This window comes from Apostichopus japonicus, chromosome 17 (genome assembly GCF_037975245.1).
Source record: "Apostichopus japonicus isolate 1M-3 chromosome 17, ASM3797524v1, whole genome shotgun sequence".
Taxonomy (NCBI): domain Eukaryota; kingdom Metazoa; phylum Echinodermata; class Holothuroidea; order Aspidochirotida; family Stichopodidae; genus Apostichopus; species Apostichopus japonicus.
In genome coordinates, this window is record NC_092577.1 from 31,516,773 (window position 1) to 31,537,052 (window position 20,280).

Genomic DNA, 20,280 nt, shown 5'->3' on the forward strand with positions numbered 1-20,280 from the left:
ATTCTGTTTTTGGTGACATATTTGCCTTACTCTATATCAAACATGATACTAACCAACTTGAAGTCATTTGTGATTCCTAAAGCCGGATCTCGAAAGATATACTTTAAACAAACTTTTGTTAATGAAATGAAATATATATATATGATCTTAGCATTATCATTGTGTTTCTTTTAAAAAGATGAGGCCCACGAAAGCTTTCATTAAACCTTTTTGGTTCTTTTACTTTCGTATTGGAATAAGACCTACGTCAATTGCCTCATATGTATGTTTTTGTTCCTTTTGTCGTTATACTTCCCCTAAAGATGAAAGAAATAATAATAATAATAATAATAATAATAATAATAATAAAGTGCAACTAAATGAGAACACAATAAAAAGAATTTACATATATTATAGCTTTGATATCAAATTCTTCAAATTCCTTTCATTCTTGTCCAAATAAGGATGAAGAATTTGCCATCCAAATTCCCTGAAACAATTCTTGAGCCAGACACACACTAAAATAAAAGATAATTGAATAGGGCACTATGAGTGCATGAAGTTGTTCTGAACCGGAGGTTCGTTCGTACCTTTTGTGACGACTTAAAATATAAAAAAAAAGTTATCAAGCTTGAAAATTCCAACTATCCATTTTCAGCATCAATAAAGTATGAAGAGTTGAAACAATAGTTTGTTATAGAAAGCACAAAGACTTATTGTTCGGAAGAACAATGACCGCGATATTTGGTTGTACGTTCATAAATGTCCTTATTTCCACGCCAAAATAATTCATGGCACAGATTGGCACATCAGCATACAGGCAGGGGTAAAATATAGCTGTTGGAAATGAAAATTTATATAAATAGCTGCGAATACTGTTGTGGTTGTTTGTTATAGAAAACGGGACTGCGGTTCAACTTTCTTTTTCTTTTTTTCCCTTTTTAATCAAAATGACAAAATTATTACCAACTGAGCGTTTCCCAAAGGTGTTGCTTCTTGTTCGTAGTAGGTAACAGCCTGGTTTCACTAGATGAACTGTTGGATCAAACCCTCGCGACAGGTTGAAAACGCCGGGGCATTTTTTATATGTGTGTTTTATTTTTTTACTTGCAATTGTACTTGAATTTGTTATCGACATGTATTTTGGTGACTCGTCGACCGGCTGTCGACATGCTAGACCGCTTATAAGAGAATTTCACTATCGTGTTTAACTCATGCAGACTTTTGAAGATCTCATCAAGGGCTGCTGACGGCCATGTCGGATTTAGCTTGTGGGGGGCCCGGGCCAAAATAGTTTGGGGACCCTTTCACAATTAGGCCCACTATCTTAGCGGAGCGCCAGCATAGTTGGTGCGCGTAGCGTGCACGAAAATTTTGGCACTTCCCAGGCCTTGCAAGTTGCATCTAAACATTAATTTATATTTGCAAACACTGAATTTATGGAGTTTGTAGAGTCACGTGTGTGACAAGTTACGCAAATGCCGTAGAATATAGACCATGCATCCTTATAGGCCCTATGCATTAATGGAAAGACAACTTTTGTTCAGTGTGGAGTTTTGAACAAAGGTCCGTATTTTACATGTTGACCATCGACGGACGGACGGAAAGGCATCTTATGCCTCCATTTTCTCGGACACCCAAATGTGGGTGCCCCACATGTGTGGGGCGCCTAAATGTGTGGGCCTAAATGTGTGGGCCTAAATGTGGGCTTGGGCCTGGGCCCCGGTGGGCCCCGCCGTAAATCCGGCACTGGTCATGTCACATGCACTTCGGATATCGAGGGGGTTGGTCGGTTACCGAGGGATCGATAACCGATATTTTGCAAGCTGTTGAAAGACTGGGATTTTCTGACTGGTTCACAAGTAAACGATACTGTAAGTCCGTCGGTTTTCTGCTATGGATTAAAGTCGGATTGGTTTATCGATATCTCCGGGCTCAAAACCGGTTTGCGTGGGTTCAAAGCGAGACGTCACTGAACGAGGAGCTTGTCTCAAGGCGCCCCAGCGCCGCCGATTGGATCACTATATACGCCGATAGCATCTTATACCCCATGCAGTCCGACACCTACTATGGAAAGAATTTGAATTCCAAGTGTTCATTTGTCTTTAAGACTGTTAGGTCACTTGTAAAGGTGTATGATTTTGAGGTAACTAAGGCGATATTCTGTCAATAATTTAACAGTTTACTGAACACTACCACGCACAGATAGTACAAACAAACACAGTGAATCTGGGTTGTCCCGTTTTGCTAAATTTCTAAAGAGGAATGATAATAGTCGACAAAAAAGGCTATTACGCTCAACGACCTAACAAAGAAGGGTCAAAAGATCCGTTAAAATAAATAGAGAGTTATATAACGAATGACGCTTGTGTTTTGACCCAATTCTTTTCACAGAGGCGATCTAGTCTATCGTAATGATTCCTGACCGGTGTGAAAGTTAATTGTTACGTCGTAATTGCTGGTCATTGTGACCTCACTATGGCTTGTCAAGGAGTATGGAACGCCAATGGGACCACAATGTAATTGATGATGGTAATAATATAAATATATACTATGATAATGTCAATGACAGAATGATAACGTATATTTTTCTGGTTATTGTGGATATCATTGTATGACCCTCAGAAATTTGGTAACAACCTCTCCCCCCCCCCCCACCCTCACCTCCTCTTGTTTTAATTGTTACCTATGTGTTGCAAAAACGTCACATTTATATCACGTTCTAATTACATTGGGGAAGATGGGTAAAATTAGTTTCCTCTTTGGATTCCTATAAAACTAATTTACAGAGAATATTGCCTTGCTTGTATATCACAGATTAACTTGCAACAGTAACAGAGTTTCGTCAACTCATTTTCTCCTTTATACGAACCAACGATTGAATTTTTAGTTTACCTAACTTTTGCAAAGACATATTTTCTTACAATAATACGGATCCGACACATTTTATGTCGAGTTTACTTTGTAAAAAACTTCCGTACAAAACACGTAAGCCTTTAGCGTCAGTAAACAATGATAATATGGCAAATGAATGAGATATTATAATAGTAACTTGATAGTGCTTTCAAGGTGGTGTCATTTTTACGTCACAAAAAAACAAACAAAAAACTTGCATTATGCATGGATGGGCTCGTTTTGTGGTGCAATAAAGAAATAAAGTCTTAGCCAAGCAAGTTCAGCCCTGTCTACGGAATGTTAATTAAACGTGTGGTGGTTTGCAGTCAGTTGGTCATGGTTGACTCTTGCCGTCTTGCTTACATGTGTCTTTAAAGTACTACAGACACACACACACATATATATATATATATATATATATATATATATATATATATATATATATATTTATTTATTTATATGTATAATTGAAAACGTAATGAGGGCCTCCGGGCCACCCGCTTAATATGCGGACATGCACCCTAACCACTAGGCTATATGGACGCTAATTGTATGTACAGAGGTTCGAACCGGCAAGGAAGGTCGCCATTCCACTGTAGGCGTTTGTACCTGTATCGAACAATACTAGTTCTGTTTTTGGTGACATATTTGCCTTACTTTAGCGATCAAACATGATTCTAACCAACTCGAAGTCATTTGTGATTCCTAAAGCCGGATCTCGAAAGTGATTCTTTGAAAAGACTTTTGTTAATGAAATGGAGGTAAACGACACAGGACAATTAATATATATAATTGAAAACGTAATGAGTTGGAAAATCCAGAACAGTGAACAACTTCCAGCTTCCACCGGGATTCGAACCCGGGCCTATACACACACACATTTCATAATTACGGTTTGGCTTGGCTCTAAACGTGGTAATTCTGTGTACATTGTCAGATTCAAAAGCACCAGGGGTGCACTCTGTATACAATCACTTCTCGGCCTTTTGGCTACGATCATATGAAACATTATGTTCCCCTATATGGTCAAGTCAACTGAGCCCCGTTGGTCCCCTTTTGGAGGACTTCAAGTATATTAGGGGAACGAACACATTATTATTTTGGCCCCAGGGGCAATAGCTCCCCTTCTCGGCCGATCTACTGGTCGGGTCAGGCTTGGGCCACTCATAGTTTTAATTTAGCCGCATGACGTACGTGGAGAGGGTTTATGAAATGAAAAATTTACGACACATTCACGAAAAGGAGTCAGCTATGATTTAGCAGGCAGATTTTATATGTTGTAAGGGAACCAAAATGGTGCCCTACTTTTATCTGCATACCTCCTTTTGTGCAAATTAAGGTGTTGTTCTATAATCAAGTCACTAGGCCGCGGGTGGCATACTCCTATTAGTATTAGAGTCTATATCAATCCGCTCGGATGTTCTCCTTAAGGAAAAGTGCCAAAATGCAGTAGGAAAACATACTTTTGATATGTTACCAATCATGATCTGGTTTCTTGTGGCTTGCATGTTGAAGAGCATGAATGGAAGTAGCCTACATGTGGTCATTGGGTCAATTGGGGCAATCTTAGACCCCTTTAGGCCTCCCAGGAGCAGCGTACGAAAATTGTTTACTATACTGATAAGTGAAGAGGTTTGTTTTACAAGTGACGAAAACTGCTGGCTCGGATAGCAAAAAAATCTGCATGGTCATGATACGGAAACTTGGTGATGCCATGAAAGACCAACTTGTCAGCTATCCGGTGGTGGGATAGCGTTTAGCTAGTGAGATCACATCACTTTTGTGATTTAGTGTGTAAGCCAATGGGGCTTTTAATGGGCGTATATGCTACCTGCAGGCATCATGCCTTTACTCATATATATGAACAACAAGGAGGTCAAAGCATAAAAGTGGTCCGGTCTTATGACGTCACATTTTCTACCTGCATAATGGATATAATGGATAGTGACGTCACGTCACGTCTGGTTCTCTCTCTCAAGTTGAGTGATTCTGATTGCATGTTTAATATACGTAAACACTGATTCATCGCATTGAAATCACTAAGTTGAAAAAATAAAAAAAATCCTAAAAAAAATCCTATTGTGTTCTTATATTATGTCACGGTTCCAAACACTCGTGGTGACAAATGAAGAATTAAACCTATTTGCTGCTACCAAATACCGGAACCGTTAGGAACTAGTGTTGATGCTGTTACGTAGCATGGTGTGCACGGAGAGTGCATGGTATTAACACTAGGAAGTTGTCCAAACGCGTGGCTGGTCGAATGCCAAGCCAGTATTATTCAAAGCGTTTTACACACTAGCTGTTCCCTGCAGCTGTTATTGGACGGTTCTGTAATATGTGACACTTATGCAACTGTAAAGTATTCAGCTGCAAGGGCGTAGGAACCGGGTAGCTGGGGGCGCCAGCCCCCCCCCCCAGTGAAAAATGTGGAGGGGCGGAAGTATCATTCCGCCCCCCCCCCCGGTTCGCAAGTCAGAAAACCCCTTTTTCATTTCCAAATGAGAAAAAAAATCTCATTTGGAGCACCAAATTGCATCTAAGGCCAGGTGAAAATACAAAATTAAGTTTACAAAATGGAGTGGATGTTGAAGTGTGCTATATTGCACCAAATTGCATCTGAGGCCACCTGGAAATGCAAAAAAATTCCAAAGGAAACCCCTCCCCCAGGCTGGTCATCAGTCTTCAGCCCCCCCCCCCCACTCAAAAGTACATTCCTACGCCACTGTTCAGCTGAGTAACTTGTTGAAAGAACGGAAATTAAACCACTGGCATAATGGAAAGTGTTATAGTGGCCTTTATGTAACCGCCGTACCCGAATTGGTTTGATCTTGTATAGCAAAACGTACACTTATCGTAATTAACATGCATTTCTTCCCATTATACCTTTCAATCTGTTACCGTTTGGTCCAGCCTCTAAAGGAGGCGGGGGGAATTGGCGGTGAGGGAGGCAGTGGGGGGGGGGCCTTCATATTGAAACGTCTCATTCTCTATTTCGTACTTTCTGGCCAGCCCTTAAGTACAGGGTTCACGGTGTGATTTCTGTTGAAATCGACTCTATCCTGCGATCACATGCATTTGAACAGCCGGAGAACTGTAAACGGTCGCATATCGAAGTTTGTCAAACGAATGCGGTTACCATGGAGGTGAACAATAGATTCAAACACCAAATATATAACAAATATGCTATTATAGGTAGCCTACTACATATTATAATCGGTGTAAGTATAAGGGAGTCCTGTTAAACTTTGGCATATTTACGATAAAAACTGAACACCAATCCTCCAGGCCTCCTCTTTACAAATTCACAAGTGGCGCAACCTGATGCAGCCTTTACCCTCTAGTCGGTTGCATATATATATATATATATATATATATATATATATATATATATATATATATATATATATATATATATATATATATATATATATATATATATATATATATATATATATATATATATATATATCAGGGTTCTGCCCAGGGTGGATTGAGTGCCGGCAGGACTATCTAAGCGGAGCGCCACCATCGGTTGGCGCGGAGCGTACAAGAAAATTTTGGGTTTTGGAAACGGCCCTTCCCGAGTATTCTGAGCCACATGTAGACAGCTTTGAAATGAGATCTCATGTCTGGAATTTTTCATAATTAATGAAAAAAGTTAGAACAAATATCTGGAGCACCAGAGTACAGACCAGCCGGTGGTGCCTATTAAATAAATCATTCAGGCTGAGATGATAATTTTAGATGGACAGTGAGTGAGAGTCCACTCCCAAATAAAGACGAATCATAATGAATTATGTATTCTCTCTCATTTATTCAACATCGGGCCAATAAAATCGGTCCATCGAAAGAGAGTAAACTAGTGAATAACTCCGATCAACTCCGCGATATCATGCAGTGAACCTTCGAGCAGCGTTTATTACTGCAGTGTTTAAACCTACCCAACTACCACGGTACATGTGCTGCGAATTTCCCAGGTACCTTGCCAAACAACTGTGAGCTCATCCCCTGTCTAAAACCAGTTTGTTAACATTTTTTGGCACGTTGCCAGGGAACTTTTCATGGAGTAAACTTTTTTTCGTTCTATCTAGAATTAATTAGGTCAGTCAGTAAAGGATCGGTAAAGTTATGCGAAATGATATCTTAGACGTTCAAGAAAAGTAGGTAAAATATTCCCGTTACATTTACTGTAGGTAAGTAAAACACACCTCAAGCCAACTGACTCCTCCGCATGCACACCCCATGAAACACAAGGCACAGTCCATACCATACACGCATAGCACGATATCAAGGCCCCTTGCTATGGCCATCTTTATGAAATTTACCCTTGTAATCACATGTTTTAGGCCACTTGGCATGATTAACTCAATGCTCAATATTGTTTCCATGTTCTTGTAGAAAACGTAAACTCCGCAAAATACAATTAGTTGTGATTTTGTAGTTAATAAAGTGCCGGTCGGAAAAGTCACTCAGGCAGATTGTGGCGGTCGGTAATTCAGCGTGCTGGTCGGGCAGCGGCAGAACCATGATATATATATATATATATATATATATATATATATATATATATATATATATATATATATATGTGTGTGTGTGTATGCGTGTGTGTGTGTGTGTGTATACAATATATATATATAACTAAGTGCATCGCCTGTTGTTATAAATTACTATTACTAAAAAACTACTATTTAATGAAAAAAGATGAAGAAATACGAAACGGGTTTAAAGCATCCCGGATTCTTGACCAAGAAAAACCGGTCTATTGTAGGTTGATGCATGCAGGAACATAATTTCTGATATTGCATGACAAATAAACCTTTCTTTCTGAGAAATGGACTGTTCGTGTAACGTCATTTACACTGATCTATATCACACGACTACATAAATAAACAAATAAATAAATAATCAGCAGTTATGTCTTACGACGTTTAAGCGACCACAAATGTGGGAGAAACCCACAAGGGCTAATGGATTACAACATACACGTCAGGTGGCATCCAATTTAAACATTTTAACTCAAATTTGGAATCTTTTCAATTTAGAAAGTCATCATTTTCAGATGGGAAAACCGTAGATTACTCTTGGATGAAAACCCCACCTTACTATGACCCGGATGGGTATCGAAGCCGGAACCTCCCGATTGCTAAGCCTCATTGCTTCAATTGCCACCGCCTTGATCCACTCAGGCAAAGGACCGGTGTAAAACGTGTAAGGTCACTTCCGCCCAGGAAGGCTGAAGAGAAGAATTTGTAGGGGATTGTTAAGATTGGTTAAGATTGCAAAACACGTGTAAACCGCTCAAGAGTTATTACTTGAATTCCAAGGGTTTGTAAAATAACTTAACAATATCCGCTCTGGAATCGGAATCTGATTTTTTCCCACTATTTACCATACTTTTCAAAATATATCATGTTCGCAGTAAAGTTTTAGTACAAATAAATTTGTATAAGAGAGTGTGGGGAGGCAGGCGCGGCGGAACGGAAAAATTATTGGGGGGGCTAATGTGTGCATGGATACTATCTAAGCGGAGCGCCACCATCGGTTGGCGCGGAGCGTACAAGAAAATTTGGGTTTTTTTCAAATCCCCAGATGGCCGGAAACGGCACTTGCCGAGTGTTTTATGCTGCGAATACCTAGCCCTAAAATATGGGTCTCACGCCTGCAATTTCTCATATTGCACGTAAAAGTCTGTAAAAACATTGTAATTTGTATATTCGATGGTGTTTTAAGAGAGTAGCAATTACTCGTAGTGTATTCGCAAAGACGTTTTTGAGTGTAGTAAGGGCAGTGGCGGAGCTAGGGGTATTGGTCAGGGGGGCAAGAATGGTCTGTAGGGGCGCTTTCGACACTATCTAAGCGGAGCGCCACCACAGGTTGGCACGGAGCGTACAGAAATTTTTTGAATAAAGATACTCCCTAGATTGCAGGTAATGACCCCAAGGGCGGCGGAAGCACTTTTAATCTGGGGGGGGGGGGGCACCGACATCGAAGGGCACTTTGCAGAAATTCGATGGGAATGATACAGCCTTATATTTAGTACCCTTTATAACTCTTATTGTATTATCTTATTTGCGTATACACATCACTCCATCAACGCTCCCCCCCCCACCCTCAAGGAAAATATGCATATTAGCACTGCAATATCCAATGCGCAAATTGGGAAACAAGGAACAAGTTTTGTTTTGAGTAAAAACGAGGTGAAATCATGCTAGTTGCTAATGTAGGAATCTTCCGAATAAGAGTTTATTTCTTGATAATATCTTAACAATTTTTTTCCATTCGAAATAGCTTTGAGTTTGACCCACAGAAATTCATTAGAAGTCAGGGGCGTAGCCAGGATTTGAAAGTTGTATACACGACTATCTGAGCGGAGCGCCACCATCGGTTGGCGCGGAGCGTACAAGAAAATTTTTGGTTTTACAAACCCCTCAGATGGCCGGAAACGGCCCTTCCCGAGTGTTCATTCTGGTTCCCTGGCCTCTTGCTAACTTGAGACACCTCAATTTTTATGTAGAAAAAGGGCACATTTTTAACCTGAGGAAAAGTGGGGGGCACGTGCCCCTGTGCCTCCCCGGTTCCCCCGCCCTTAAATGACCCTTTCCGGGCCCTGCTAATTTGCAGATAAACGGAGAATAAATAGGTGTCGTCGCCATTGTGTCGGAAAATTACACCAACAGAATATGACAAATGTCAATAGGTATATGAGAGCGCAATAAAATAGTCAATAATCGCGAATAAGTGAAAAGTAGTGAAAAGCTGAAAAGGGCGCCAGCAGTCCATTTGAGTCCGTCAGGGGGGGGGGGGCATCCGCCCTGACTGTATATATGAACGCTCCGCCACTAAGAAAGGGGATGTTGGAGAACTGGCTGAAATGAGGCAAGTCATTGGCCTAAGACGAAGTTGTGTTACGCTTACCGGTACTCACACTCACTGCTTCCACTTTTCACGGGGCGTGAAGACGCGGTTGGGGTGACAATGTGGTCTGTAGCCAGGGGACGGGCCGAGGGTCCCCCAGCAATTACTAAAATTATTACACCTATATAATATACGTGTGCATTGGACAGATCGACAAGTATGCATTGAAAAATGGGCAGATACACGTTTCGGAGCCTTGGTAAATATTGGGGGGGCTTATCATGCATTTGCCCCCTCAACTTTTTCATTGGGGGGGCTGAGCCCCCCCAAGCCCCCCCGGTTCCGCCGCCACTGTGGGGAGGGGGTTGGGGGAAGGGGGTAGGGGCACTGGGACCTACCTCCTTTACCACCCCCTCCTTCAATATGATGCTACAAACAAACACGATCTTAAAGTAGTTTTAATACCCTAGCTTCCTGGGATAGCAGTTTACAAGCCGGTCAATGGACAGGACGTTAACCGTCAACGGTTGGTTGTCACGTTCTTATCTTGTAACCAAGGACACGTTTGTAAAGGTGTGGAAATACTGGGAGTGAAATGGAAGTAAATAATAGATAGAATAACTAATGTAATATAGAACGCGAATAGGAGATTTCGGCCCATTGCGCGTTATATATTGTTATCAAGCTATATAGACGAACTAACTTAACAATTATATTTGGTTTTATATGGTATACAATCATATGTCATATTATAAAGTCATCGAAGAAAATTGAGCGATATTTGATAAGTATCCCAGTTTTGCTGTGTGCCCTTCAAAGAGAGTTAAATTCCATTTATCGATGTACAAAAGGCTCATATTACGATGGAACACAATCATCTTCAACTTATATAACGATACAGCTAGTGAAATGGTATTAAAGCCAAAGTAACGGGTTATACTACACAGCAAAAAAAAAACCCCTTCCCACTTTGATTTCTATTTATCTATATATATTTATAAGTTCTGTGTAACTGATACCTTTTTTGAATCCTGACAAAATGAGTAAAAATACTAGACTGATAGTAGAACAGGGTACCCTTCTTCTACCCCCCCCCCCTCCACCCTCCTACTGACGTATGAATCGGTCCATTATATATATATATATATATATATATATATATATATATATATATATATATATATATATATATATATATATATATATATATATATATATATAGAGTCAAGGTTAGATCGGCAGGCCGAATTATCCAGTTGGTATAAAAGATATATGAGATGTTGCTATTGTAATAAATGACAATGGTATAAATACGAATACAAAAGGTATACTGACTTGCTAATTAGTCATTGCGATTGACCATACAATTGCCAGGTACAGGCTTTGTCCGAATAACTGTACCTTAAAGCACGCAGCTGGTTCCGTTTAATTCCGTGGTTCATTTAAAATCTTATTACGGTGTACACCAGATGTTGAATACCTTTAACTATGGTATAGTTTAACGAAGAATTTGCTCTTGTATCCCATTCCCCGTCACCCATATATATATATATATATATATATATATATATATATATATATATATATATATATATATATATGTATATATATATATATTAGTGTTTACACGGGTCCAAAAATCGGGAACCGGGTACCCGAGAGCCGTTACCCGTCGGGTATCCGGGTACCCGAGAAAAAATTGTTTGCACTCGTGTATCACGATTTTCAAAAAATTACATATTGGATGCTATAATAAATGAATTATATTCTCTACTGACAATGTTTTCATGTACAAACACGTACATGTAAGATAAGGTATAAAACCTTCCTCAATAATTCTAGTTGCCTTTGTTTCTTTCATTAACTTGTTAATAACTTCATATAATTAACATCACTAACATCGCACTGCCGCCGCTGCTAATGCTTGCTCTCCACCTCTATCAGACCATACAAATATCCAATTTAGCTCTTAAACAGTTGTTACTACTACTGTCTATTATGCAGGCCCAGGGTTCGCATTAGCCGCGAGATCGCGCGATTCGCGCAATTTGATCGCATTTGGTGTAAACGATTAGTAAAAAGCCACTTGCGATGATAATTTTTTAGTTAATCCGTCTATAATCCATAAACATCTCGTAAAATTCCTTGTCAGCCTTTCCTTTTATGAAATAAACGAACGAATATATAATTATTTCTTCCACATGGTAGCCTAGCAACACACTAAGTCAATGGGAAATCTGCCTAACCGTCGGTTTGCAATAAAAAAAATTAAAAAAAAACACTTCGCGTAGGATTCGGGTAATAAATTAGGAACCGGGTAGTATCGCGTCGGGCGGGTACCCGGGTACCCGGATAACCCGTGCAAACACTAATATATATATATATATATATATATATATATATATATATATATATATATATATATATAATATATATATATCCTAGCATGTTGCCATGGCCAGTTGAATAAACAACGATTATTACTAGTGTTATTGCTATAGTTGCTATATCTACTGATCAATATACGATTGTAGTAAAGTCATTAAGGCACGGTATAGAAAGGTTAAGCATAAACACAGATATCAACTCAAGTGTTCACTTTGCACGAGCTTTGAAAAATTGATATGCACTTTTAGCAATATATATTTGTAATTTAATAAAGAAAGTTAAAAACAAAACGTCTGTATATCTGCTTATCCTTACTTTTAAAGTGAAATATAGTCGAACCATAATTGTTTTTATTACGATATTGACATACAGACATATGGTAAACGATTTAGGCAGTGTTAATGCATTGTCACTAGTTTAATTAATATACTGAGTGCAGGACGGAGGAAGTTATCACTGTAATAAAGTGGTCATAAAGTTAAGCGCTGTTATGTGGTTACACCCATGCAGTTCTAGTCAGTCAGTCAGTGAGGTATACCCAGCACAAAATGATGCCGTTCTCATGCTGCATCCTAACGTTTTTGACAGGTTTCCTACAGACATGAGGATGATTATGGTGGTGGTGGTGATGATGATGATGATGTTGATGATGGTGGTGGTGGTGATGATGATAAAGATGATGGTGGTGATGATGATGTTGGTGGTGGTGGTGATGATGATGATGATAATGATGGTGGTGGTGATGATGATGATGATGATGATGATGATGATGATGATGATGATGATGATGATGATGATGATGATGATGATGATGCTGCTGCTGCTGCTGCTGCTGCTGCTGCTGCTGCTGCTGCTGCTGCTGCTGCTGCTGCTGATGATGATGATGATGATGATGATGATGATGATGATGATGATGATGATGATGATGATGATGATGATGATGATGATGATGATGATGATGATGATGATGATGATGATGATGATGATGATGATGATGATGATGATGATGATGATGATGATGAGACCTGGACCTTCTCCCAGTCCCGACGAGAGGCAGCCTGCAGGGGTCAGGGGCTACAAGCCCATTCCCCATGGTCAATTTACGAAACAAGTGGAAATATGGTATAAAGAATAATGTTCCCCGGCAATTTTCATAATATATATATCCGAAGGAAATATGGAGATTTTGAAAGGGGTCAGGGGTAATAAAATTGTCACGAGGGCCAAGGCTGTTCTCTCGAGGCCACTGGTATACCTCGATCATTTAACTCTGCATCTTCAAAATATAATATATATCATATATATATATATCATATATATATATATATATATATATATATATTTATATATATATATATATACATATATATATATATATCTATATACACACACACACATATATATATATATATATATATATATATATATATATATATATATATATATATATATATATATATATATATATATATATATATATATATAGTGTAGTCATGCACAGATGAATGTGTAACGTAATTATTCAGTATTTGAACTTACTGATACACAGAGAGATACACACACACAGGAAATTCCATTCTTTCATGTCAAAACTGAACTTTCTTTCAATAAATTGCTGAATCACCGAGCGTGAGCGTATAGTGAGACAACTAGTTGACTGTGGTCGCAATTTTTGGTTCAAAACGTTCCACGAATCGTAAGCCGGTCCTCCCATTACACAATATACCAGTTGTTCTTTCAAAAAGAAAAAAAAAGAAGAAAAAAAGGGAACGTGTACCGCTTTCTAGGACGTAATAAATGCGACATCATGATGAAATTAATCGTGATTTAATCTCACCATTTGAGGCATTTAATTAACTCGAACTTAAGAATCAATGCCTATATGGTTTTAATTGCTGCAAAAGTATTCTTGGTATGCACACAGTGTCAATTTAACAAGGACCAAATGTCGTCACGCGGGTATACCTGTTAACACCTGGTAGTTATAGAATAACTCTTTACACCCACATTTCTTTAGTTTAGACCTACCCATAAGTCGAAGGAATCTGTCTTTCTAAACCAACAATGAGGCCTGTAGACTTTGCTGATCGAATTTTGGGTGTCATCAAGCGATATTTCTCTTATGATTCTACTTTAAATGCCACTTACCTACAGAAATTAACCCAATAGACCGTGGAACAGAGTCCAAAATAGTTTCAATTCGTCGTTAAACCGGCAAACCTTAGGATTTCCAAAGAATGCCACTAATTTTTTTTATTGTTTTTTTTTTTTACAAAGCAAAACAGTTTTTAAAAGAACACTTTACGGAATGTTACCATTTTCTATAAGTTGCATAACTTGCATTTTCGCGGTACAGAAATTATAACCAAAATTATTTTAATCTACTTTTAGGGGAGCACACTTCGTTCTGCTTAACTAATTAAAAGCTATTACGTAAACGGTGGCCAATCGCAGTCGAAAATACAGGTCTTTCGAAATTACCCCTGTCACCTGACAATGAGAAAACATGGCGTAAACTATATAGCGTTGTGATAACCTTTCAAAAATGCAAGAAATTAGAATATTTTTATTCACGTATCAGAAATGTTGTCAGGGGCAGTGACTGAATTCATTAACACCTACAAGTTATAACATGTGACCGTATATGTAGTACACGGACGGGCTGATGTATACAAGACAGAGGACTTCGTCAGGGGCGGGGAAAGAGGGGTTCCATCATAGGGTGGGGGGGGGGGTAAGGGTCACATACTTTGAGGTACAGTGTGACATGTGTCTTTGTTTTGACGAGGCAAACCGCAAATGTACCTTATAGCTGTACGATAAAACTGATCCTATGTCTATTCCATTACACAAAATGTAGTTTTTGGATGTTGTTTACCCCCCCCCCCCCCCAACAACAACATTTTTTTTTACAACCTTGAAATTGTTGATGATACGTGACATGCTTTGTAAACACACCCTTTTTTCTGCTTCACTTTGTGACAATTTTCGGACAAAATAACAGGTTTTGGCTGGTTTTGACTAGTTCTATTTTTATTCCTTTTATAGCACTGGCTGATATATACAGGCATAGCACAGCTAATACGTCACAAATTACAGAAGCGTGCAATGAATTTGAGTAACCAAGTATGCATTGTGATTAATTTGCACGTCACCTTGAATGTATATATGCTATTATTACAATATTTGACAGGATTGTAAAGACTATTCCATTTCACCAGTAGGGTTGTAACTATTGTTTTCTCTAAACTATTATTACGTCTGTATTATGCGCGCGGTGAGCAGTTCACTTGTTTCATTTTGTAAGGACAGACATCCGTTCAACAAGACAGACGAACGAACAGAGCGACCAACTATTTCGTGTTCGAGAAACTTGCGAGAAGAAGTGATTAATTAATATTAATCCTGATTTGAACTTAGAGCGATATTGGAGGGCGAGATCTTTACAACAAGAAACTGTACAAAAACAATATTCTAAATTAGATAAACTTTGACAAGTGAACGGAGAAAACATCACGCCGTTGAGAGACCCTTTTCCTTTAACAAAATTCCGAGGTTTCAAAATCTCGTCGGCATGGGTAAGTCAACCGTTTCATTTATCTCTTTTTCTTATCAATTTTGTATTAAAACTTCATTCAATTACAAAAGATTATAATTTCCTGAAATTTATTTGTGAAATAAATAATATAAATGTATACTTTTGAAGGGGAAACAAAAATCGCTGCAGTGACGAAGATAGTCGTATATGGAAAACATTGTAATCATTGAAGACAGGAAGAAGGGAGAAAATGAATGAGCTATGCAGTTTACTTTTTAATTACTCTTAAGTACGCTGGGGGTGGGGGTCACATCAGAAAGGTCGTTATTGTGTTAATAAATAAATATATATATATTTCATCAAAAAAATGTTAATTTTGATAGCAAAAGATGTTACTAACGTAAGAAACAGATTCTAAAAGTCAGTTGAATACATCTGGTGACGTCTGGGGCTTGTCAGTTCCGGACAAATTGACTGAACAATATACTCTAGCAGTGATTCTCAGAAATGAGATTTGAATCGATTATGCTTGTGATATTAAGATACCTTCCTGACATGTTATTAAACTAAATTATCGTAACCATGGTAGCATACTCTGTTATAGTTGCTATTTTCGTCGTTAAGAAACAAAGTATAGGTGTAAAACATAATCACGGGCAATGCGGAAGTCAATTCGAAAATGTCAACGATTAAGATCAAAATTTTCTTATGTTGAGAGGAACTTTAATTGGCCATATGATATGATATGCTATGATATGATATGATATGATATGATATGATTTGATATGATATGATATGATATGATATGATATGATATGATATGATATGATATGATATGATATGATATGATATGATATGATGTGATGTGATGTGATGTGATGTGATGTGATGTGATGTGATGTGATGTGATGTGATATGATATGATATGACATGATATGATATGATATGATTTGATATATAAATCAACATTAATTAAATCAACGCACACATTAACATATTTAAGAACTTTGATCCTTGTTATATGTGGAACATTTAGAGAAGGTGGGTTTGATACTTGGGTGTGGGGTAAGAGGGGGGTTCAATGAAAGTAAAATTTGATAGTTAAATTATTACCCCACCCTTCTTCCTTATAGCAAGATAAATGTGAAATTACGATCGTAATATTTCTCACGCATTACGCAACACTGAAGAATTGAAAACCCTTCAGCCTCTTTGGTCAAAGGGAAATTGACTGGGTCGTGTATAATAGGGATATATTGCTTCAATAAAGATTTTGTTTAGAGTCAAGGTTAGATCGGCAGGCCAAATTATCCAGTTGGTATAAAAGATATATGCGATGTTGCCATTGTTATAAATGACAAGGGTATAAATACGAAGACAAAAGGTAACTGACTTGCTAATTAGTCTTTGCGATTGACCATACAATTGCCAGGTGCAGGCTTTGTCCGAATAACTGTACCTTAAAGCACGCAGCTGGTTCCGTTTAATTCCGTGGTTCATTTAAAATCTTATTACGGTGTACACCAGCAGTGGCGGAGCTAGGGGTATTGGTCAGAGGGGGCGAGAATGGTCTGTAGGGGCGCTTTCGACACTATCTAAGCGGAGCGCCACCACAGGTTGGCGCGGAGCGTACATAATTATTTTGAGTAAAGATACTCCCTAGATCGCCGGAAATGACCCTTTCCGGGCCTTGCTAATTTGCAGATAAACGAAGAATAAATAGCCGTTAGAGCTTTCTTCAGAAAATTACACCAACAAAATGTGACAAATGTCAATAGGTAGATGAGAGCGCAGTAAAAATGTCAATAATCGCGTATAAGTAAAAAGTGGTAAAAAGCTGAAAAGGGCGCCAGCAGTCCATTTGAGTCCGTCAGGGGGGGGGGGATGGGGCATCCGCCCCCCTGACTGTATGGACGCTCCGCCACTGTACACCAGATGTTGAATACCTTTAACTATATGGTAGTTTAACGAAGAATTTGCTCTTGTATCCCATTCCCCGTCACCCATATATATATATATATATATATATATATATATACATATGCATAAATTCTGCATATATATATTCCATATATATATATATATATATATATATAATATATATATTTATATATATTTATAGAACGTGTAGCGGAACAATCAATATAATAGGTCTAATACGTACTATCATCGAAAGCTCTTTAGCAGTAAGCCTACTGCAGTTAAGAACCTATTTACTGTATTACCTTTATATTCACATAATAAACGTAACGTTGCTGTTACTGTTTTACGAAAAACCTGACTTGTGAAAAGCATTTAGTTGCTATGGTAACAAATTCATACTTTGCTGTTGCAACGCTAAATGCAACTCTATGCAATATGCATGCGTATGGATGAAAAAGAAGTCCGTGAAACAGATCTTGATAACAAAAATATTGTCCTTTTTTTTGTTCACTCCAAACGAGATCGGTATCTTATCTTAACACAAAGCTCTTGTTTTTTAAAGTTTGTTATCACTTTCAAAAGCAATCACGTTCTAGCTAAACTACTGGCCTTTTTGCCGTGAATAATTGCTTAACTCTGATTGTGCTTAATTAGCCTATAGTCACAACTTGAATAGCCTATAATAGATTCGAAGTATGTGGAACTTCTCAACTTTCGGAAATTTACTGCAGTAATGTAGCCTATACACACTGATATGCCGGCGCCCACCAACACACTCACGCATGACGGTACCACCAATCTCAAATGACGGATCCCGGAACTGCCATGTAATCTTTTATCTTGATAACCTTAGATATTATGGGGTGAAATATCAGTAACTTCAATTTCGTTTGCAAATGTTATGTTGTTTCAAAGAACCTATCAGAAATCTTTAGACAAAGGAATCAATGACTGTTAAGTTCAGACCTTGCTAAAGATATCTAGCCATGGGTTGCGCATACACCCCCCCCCCCTCCCCCGCTCCCTCCCCCATTGGAAGTGCATGCATAATTCATGTTGAAGATAGATAGTGTAGTCTGCTGCTATAGGTTCGAGAAAAAGTGAATCTCTCAAATTTAAGTCAATAGGTACAAACGTTATAGTTTGCGAACCCATCACCTTGGAAACCGTTGCACCTTAAAAAACAGAAAAGGAAAAAAAACAATTTAATCTGCTACACCCCTGCAAAACTTTTCAAATGCGTCGGAACACCAATACAGCGACAATATTTTTAAATCTCTTTTCGTGTTCTGTAACGGTTCTATCTATATGGTGTTTACTTAAATAGTTATAGCTGTACTAAATTTATAACTTTCACGCCAACGTTACAATTATTTTCAGGTAAAACGTGACAAATCTAATTATTGCTCCACGGGCGTGACCCTCTCAATTCTGAAAACAAAATCAAACAGAATACAGATATGTCCTACATATACTATTATTTTTCTTCCCCCTTTTCTTTCTTTTTCTCTCTTTATAAAGTTGTATACGACAACCGCCCACAAGAAAAAGAAAAAAAAAATTGGTATTCATAAAAGCTCTTTCATCGAATTGTTTAAATTTTTACAATTTTAACATTCTTTAATCAGTTCAGAGAATGGATTGCGTAGCACCCATTTGGCGGCCTGTTGGTTTACGCCTGGTGGTGTGTCTAACAAATAGAATAGCACGAGGTATAACTATTGTCTACGATAGAAACACATTTCTAAAGAAATACGTCCCAATTTAAAATTAACCCTGGATATTCCCTCCTAAAGTGTTAACCTTTATTTTCTGCCTGTATTTTAAGCTAAATTGTCTTGTCAAAATCTCTATAGAGTAAGGCAAAATATGTCACCAAAACAGAACTATAGATCGTTCGATACAGGTGGCAAAAGCCTACCGTGGAATGACGACCTTCCAAACCTCTCGACATACCATCAGTGTTCATGACCTCATTTTTTATTTTATATTATAAAAATATATATGTATATGTATAATTGAAATTTTAGTGAGTTGGAAAATCCAGATCAGTGAAAAAACTTCCAGCCTCCACCGGGATTCGAACCCGGGCCTCCCGCCTTATATGCGGACACCCTTACCAATAGGCTATGGACGATGATTGTATGTCCAGAGAGGTTCGAAACCGGTAAGGAAGGTCGTAATTCCACTGTTATATATACTACATATGATCTCTTTTGAAGGAACGATTTTACTAGGGACAGTGGTATCAGTCGCAGTGATGAAAATTACTTACAATAGTAGCGCATAACGACAAACCGAAATAAAGCCACAAACCCACTGTGATTCCTCCTGCACCATGCATATGGGTCTGTGTGCTACTCTACAGACTTAACGTATATACTTTGGGTGTTACTGACATGTGGACGTAAAGTGACTTCATACAAAAGAACTCGTCCATTGTGGTGACGATACCCATGAGGATTGCTTAAGCCCCCACAGGAAACTTTCTTTAAACCTTCGAGGAGGATGGAGTCTGGTTCAGTTCTCCGACGACCATTGTCAAATGAAGCATATGACGTCACTTGCATATTAAGTAGTTTTGAAACTGTTGATACCGATAATGACGACCGTTAAAGATTTATTAGACGCGTCGTCAAGCCGTCTTCATTAACGTTAATGTTTCAGACATAAGTAGAATGAACAACATTTCTGTA

The 20,280-nt window shown here is 38.3% G+C and overlaps 1 protein-coding gene across 2 annotated transcripts in view; it reads left to right on the forward strand.

Moving 5' to 3' along the window:
- Positions 1-15,397: 15,397 nt before the first annotated feature.
- Positions 15,398-20,280, forward strand: part of LOC139984109 (uncharacterized) — a 51,735-nt gene continuing 46,852 nt past the window's right edge. For both annotated transcript variants that reach the window (XM_071997822.1, XM_071997823.1), the window contains exon 1: positions 15,398-15,701. In XM_071997822.1, coding sequence (XP_071853923.1) covers positions 15,698-15,701 — 4 coding nt within the window. In that variant the 5' untranslated portion in view covers positions 15,398-15,697. The remainder of the gene's footprint in view (positions 15,702-20,280) is intronic.